Here is a 6,181-nt window from a genome sequence, read left to right as displayed (position 1 = left end):
AAATATTCCTTTTTCAAAAGTCCATAAACAAACTTCCCATTTAATCTTTCTCTCCATATTTAGTTCCTTCCCCAACAGACCACCTTTGATTGAAGTTTTGCGGTTGCCTTCAGAGCCCATATGGTTTTCTGCCACTCTGAGTTCTGAGATGAAGAGATGCAAAGAGACGTCTGTGGCCCAGTTAATAGAGGAAATGCTTGTTAACTATCTCAACTTTCCATGATGACTTGAAATTTATTTAATTGTCAAACGATTTTAGGATTCTATCCTGTGTCAGTCTAATTGTGCAGCGATTCTCATTTACTTTTTCCAATTCTGGATTTGACCTTTTTGCATTTAAATTTTATTAAGAGGTTATCAATGCTTTCTCACCACACGCTCAATCAGCCTTCACTGCATTTCAGCTCACGAAATAACTCAAGAAAAGTCTTTGCTGCATGAAATCATTCTGTAGTTTGAAATGTATTATACAGTACTTACATGAATTACAAATGAATAAATTTTTTCCCTGGATGCAGAATCATTTAGTTGGACTTTTAGAGAAGATCAGTTTGTCACAGAAAAGGGTGCAATATCCAATCATGGATCCACTTTGTGCTGGAAGAATTACCCAGAAGTAGGAGATTCAATCTGAAAGCACTAGGCGAGGATGAGTGGCGGGCATCTCGCTAATCCACCTAAAATCCAACAAAGAGACATGTCACAATAAGAGAAGTTCCCACAAAACAAAAGAACTCAACACTTGCAACATATTTCTGTTCATTGTTTAAACCAGTTGTGTGAGAGGATTTTATTTTCCCCCAAAACGCTAGTTAATGTTTTCGCATTGGACTAAAATCTACTGACTTTGCTCACACAGGGTACAACAACTTGCCAAACATTTTTTTACATAATTTTTTTTACTTTTTGGAGATTTGTTTTTTCAAGGTGTTATACTTGTTACACTAGTGTTCCCTGACCAGTCTGACCATATCATGTTATATAAAATGAAACCATTTGAGAGGAAATGCATCATTTTCAACAATAAAATAAGAGGACAAAATAAAATATATAAACAAGCAGCAATTAAAAAATACAAGTAGCTACTATTAATATGATTTAATTGCTTATCTCTTTTGAACATTAGATGGCGAACACTGTAAAAAAATAAATTTGTTACATTTACGGTAAATTACCGGCAGCTGTGGTTGCCAGAAATTTACCGTAAAAAATACGGTAGCAGCATTTTAGATTTTACAGACTTAACTTAAATTTACATTAGTAAACCGTATTTAATTATCTGATATAATGTTAATTTACTGACCTATTGAAGTATTTATATCTGTTTTGTACCATAGTAATACACTGACAACCACCAATCACAGTGGAGATGAAAATCACATGATGAATTAAAGCTCATCACAAGCATCTCTTTCACAAAAAAGTTAATACTTATATATAGAAGCTGCACAGTGTCATTCACACAGACATTAAACACCATCATGGTAACACACGTGAAATAAAAAAAATGCAATAAACATTAATTTAACAACATTAAATGTAACATAAAACCCTAATTTCATAACTGATTAGAAAAAACTATGAAGAAACATAGTTATTTCAACAAAAATACATCAAATGTGAAGTGTCACGCAGGGAATTGTGGGAATGTCAATTTACGTTTTTTCACTGTAAATTATACAATGACTTGTTCTTTTTCACTTCCAAAAACTGTAAATGTAACGGTATTTTACAGTAAAATTACATTAAATGTACCGTTAGATCTATCACAGTTGTTTACTGTATATAGTAAGGAAACTTTCTATTAACCAATTAACAGTTTTTCACTGTAGCATTTTTGCAGTCTTTGACCGTTAAAATCACGATAATTTTTTACAGTGAATATTTCCAAATTGATATGGTGTGGTCAGTGTAAGGTGACAATGACATAAAAATGTGGTGTCAATATGCCAAAGGCTTGCAAGATAGAGCCTCAGAATCAGCTTGGCACCATGCCATCAAATTTGTTGATACGGTTTTCCAGAACGGTCTCTAAAAGCTTTTAATAACTTTATGCCGGCATGGTTTGAAGAAGATCTGAGCTGTTTTTTGGTCAAAACTGGACCAACGGTCTAGGAGGAGCTCGAAAAAGTAGTTTTTTGGGAAATTCTAAATAGTGTTTGTCTAGAGCCAAGGAATCAGAGGAAAAAAATATTTCTAGTCCTTGCGGTTCAAATGTTATTAGCTTAAATGTCAATCTGTGTGCCAAATTTCATAATTCTACCGCAAACGTTTCTAAGGACTGCCATGGACTTCAAGAGCGGAAGAAGAATACTAACAGATACATAAGGTGTCTTCGCACCTTCAGTGCTTGGTCGTCCCCTAATTATAACAACTTGTTGTATGTGTAATTCAGTGTTGGCTTAGGAATGGCACCAGGCCACCAGGTGTCATAAATAGGCCATTCATAATTCACATGAAGGTTTATGCATTGTCAAGGGCAAACTAAAACTAAAGCCTCTGTAGCTTTCACTAGCTCAGTGGAAAGTGAGATCACAGGTTTCATTTCCTCTGTATAGTTTGACTGCATTCATAAGTGGCTTTGAATAAAAGTGTTGGCCACATGCATAAATGCAACTGATATGTTTTCCACTGGTTTTGCCCCCTACTTCCTGCACAGGTCTACTTGCATTACTGATGAGTATTTTCATTTAATAGATTTGAATGTAGTTTAATTAGATATTTGTATATTTGGAATGTAACTAAATTGAATATTTTATGTTTTTGTGTTTTATATAAATAATAATTATTATTAAATAAAAAATACTACTACTAATAATAATGATATTAAAGTAAATTCTTCATTATTAAATAAAAAAAAACTATACATGTAACATTTATGTACAATATATTAAAATAATATCAAAATATAATAATATTAAATAATACAACTGTCTTATATGTTTTATTAAAGAAATTATTAATATTAAAATTGTATAGTTTTAGGTAACATTTTAAATAACTTTTGTATTTATACTTCGGTAAAACTTTACAATAAGGTTGTATTTGTTAATAATTAATGTTAATGTGTTAGTTAACGTTAACTAACAATAAAAAACATCTGTATGTAGCATGATATATACTAAATACATTCACTAATGCATCTTAATATTAATAGCTGCTGAATTTTTTAGCATTAGTTAATTCATTATCCATAAACATTATCCATGGATCCACTATCCATAAACGAGATCGGACAAAGAACACAGGGCTCATAAACACGAGAGGTAATAAAGGGAGAAACAGAACATGTGTGGAGAACTAATTATCAACCAATGGCGTGAAAATCAGAACAAAAGAGACTGGAACTAGAATAAAACCAAACCAGAACATACACGTGACATTAATGTTAACAAATTCTATTACAAATATTATTAGTGATGGGTTAGGGGGTTGAATTGAGGAAAGGTGTGCTATTAGTTTTCATTTTGCCACTAGATATGGAAAAATCCCATAGACTTACATCAAAAGAAGGACCTGAGCCATACATAATAACCGGAAACCAGAAACCACTCAGAATATCCTTAGTAAAAACACTTAGAACACTGTAGCAACTGCATAACAATGCCCACAACACCCTAGTATTGTTTCCTTTACGCAATATAAATATGTAGTTATATGTACACTATACAGTATACTATATATTTGTATGTGTTTCTTGTTTGAAAGTACATCTGTAAAAGTAAAGTGTTACGACATCCAGGAGAAACCAGGTTGAAGCGATTTCCACAAAAGGAGATACTAATGGAGAGAATGCCAGGATTTCAAGCTAGTAAATAAGGGCTATCCATAAATTTGACTAATACTTTTGACAGCAACAGCTGGGTGAATTAGTCTTTTGCTTGCAACTCGCAAATATGCAATCAGAGAAGCACTTTTTCCCATTTTCAGACACATTAATCTAAGTCCATCTCCATATCCTAATAAATATTCTAGGTTTGCTTTTCCAGGCATGGGCATATGAGAATGAGCATAATATTTTTTTTATTCTAGGAAGGGTCAATAATAAATATGCAGAAGCCATTCCCTCCTCATGCAATCTTGAAAAGAGACTTTAACAATACAGTAATTAAAGTGCTGATTCTGCGGAGGGTTGGAGTGCGCTGCAGTGTGGACAGATAATTGTTGTTGTCAGGCGAGTGCAGGTGTGTCACGCGGCTCAGTCTGAATGCATTTGGCTTTTGGCAGACAGTGAGATAGGCCTTTATTTTCATGCTCAATGAGAGAGTGCAGGCACTAAACAGTGGTCACTGGCATTGCCATTTTCCCCAAGTTTTGTTGAACCTCATTGTCTGAGCCACACTGAGGCTGAATAGGACATTAATTGCAAAATTGTATCAGAAATGTTCATTTCAGCACATTCGAAATTACAGTCGTATTGAGAAAGAGTGAGGGAAACTGTGCTTTGATTGTTTAAAGGTGCAGTAAATTATTTCTGAGAAACGTTGAAACTGGATTGAACAGAGCAGCAACACACACTTGAAGTCAATCAGTAGTATGTCCACTCATGATGGGGGAGGAGACAGAGTGAGCAAGAGGGAGATTTGAAGAAGGACTGTAGAAAGAGAGATGGCTGAGAGACATTACAAAAGAGAAAGAGTCAGGAATATCACTGGAAAAAGAAGTGTTATGATCAGAAAAGAGCTTTAAAATTGGAAAAGCTTTAGAGCGCTGGACAGAACAAAGCGGGAAGGCCTAAAAACGGAAGCAGAGATTATGTTGTTTCTGCTCCATACGTGAGTGTTACGACCCGTACAATAAAGACGGGGTTGACGTGAACTTTTGCAGTTGGTAAAAGGAAACCAGCCCCAGCCGACAGATCACCAAAGACACAATTATTAGCTCCACAGAAAGTTTTATTTATTTAAGGTGGAAAAAGTATGAATTGCTTCAGGGTGCCCCAAGGCCAAAATAATAAACAAAATAGACTTGTATAAAAAAAACATGTATAAATGACCTGATCAGGGAATAAAAAAAATTACAAAGAAACTTCCCTAAGTCAAAATAAATGGCAGGACACCCCTATGCTCCTAAAACATAAGAAAGAACCGAATTAAATCATCACAAACAAACGAACGTGATCAACAGAAGGTTTTTGGGATCTGCCGACGGGAGGAGGAATCCAGAGCTCTTCACGCCACCAGGCCAACGCCTGAATGAGCTCGACATCTTCGATTAGCGCCGCCCTTTTAAAGCGGCGCATCAGTAGATCCGCCAATCAGGCTCCTCCGACGGCAGCCAATCACTGCACACATGCACAAAACAACAACCCACACAAAACAGGTACCGAGGATCGTAACAGCGAGTAACATTGGTTTTGCTGTGTTTCACAGAACCGAGATATGCTGTTAGTATGTAATGTTAGCTATAGTAACAGCAGGGGCGGATTTGGGAAGAAGCATGTTCAACGTGGACGTGCATACGGTTGTCGTTAGTGGTCGACCGATATATCGCCAAGGCCAAAATAAAAGTCCGGAGCGCCGTCAAAATAAAAGTCCCGCTTCCAACACATCAGCCAATCAGAAAAACTTATCGGCCGATGCCGATATTTCAAAAATGCCAAATATCGGCCGATAAGTTTTTCTGATTGGCTGATGTGTTGGAAGCGGGACTTTTATTTTGACGGTGCTCCCGACTTTTATTTTGACGGCGCTCCGGACTTTTATTTTGACGGGCGGCGCTGAGAACACCAGCGCCAGAAGAGAACGGCAACGGCAGCTCCTCAGATCACACAGCGCTCACTCACATTCTCCGTCATTAATTTACGATCTCTGTAAGTCATATCTAATACTTTGTTAGACAGAACTGGTAAACAAAGAAAGTAAATGATATGCGAAGTAAGTAAAGTAAAGCGTTTGCTTTTAGATTATTTGTAACAGAAAAGGCAAACATTCAGGCTAAAATACTTTCTCATTTGCCGTCAACATTCAGCAAATGCGCATCTACGTCATTTAAACAAATCTCTGAATATCTAATAAACATTTAATTTCACAAACCTTGCAGATTTAATCGAATCCAGCTGTGATATCTTGTGAAGTGTGCATTACTGTCTGCAAGTGACGGTCGGTCCGTGCGAAGTGAGTGAATGCGAGCAGAAGATCAGCTTCACAGGAGACGCGATCGAAAAACTTTAAATCCTTCA

The 6,181-nt window shown here is 36.0% G+C and overlaps 1 protein-coding gene across 1 annotated transcript in view; it reads right to left on the bottom strand.

Annotated features, from left to right (window-relative positions):
• Positions 1–509: 509 nt before the first annotated feature.
• LOC311281428 (proton-coupled folate transporter) overlaps positions 510–6,181 on the bottom strand; it is a 35,474-nt gene continuing 29,802 nt past the window's right edge. The window contains exon 7 of the mRNA XM_084394360.1: positions 510–677. Coding sequence (XP_084250486.1) covers positions 626–677 — 52 coding nt within the window. The 3' untranslated portion in view covers positions 510–625. The remainder of the gene's footprint in view (positions 678–6,181) is intronic.

This window comes from Rutilus rutilus (genome assembly GCF_951802725.1).
Source record: "Rutilus rutilus genome assembly, chromosome: 21".
NCBI classification, from domain to species: Eukaryota; Metazoa; Chordata; class Actinopteri; order Cypriniformes; family Leuciscidae; genus Rutilus; species Rutilus rutilus.
The sequence above is the reverse complement of the archived record's forward strand: the minus strand, read 5'-3'. Positions and strand labels throughout refer to the sequence as shown.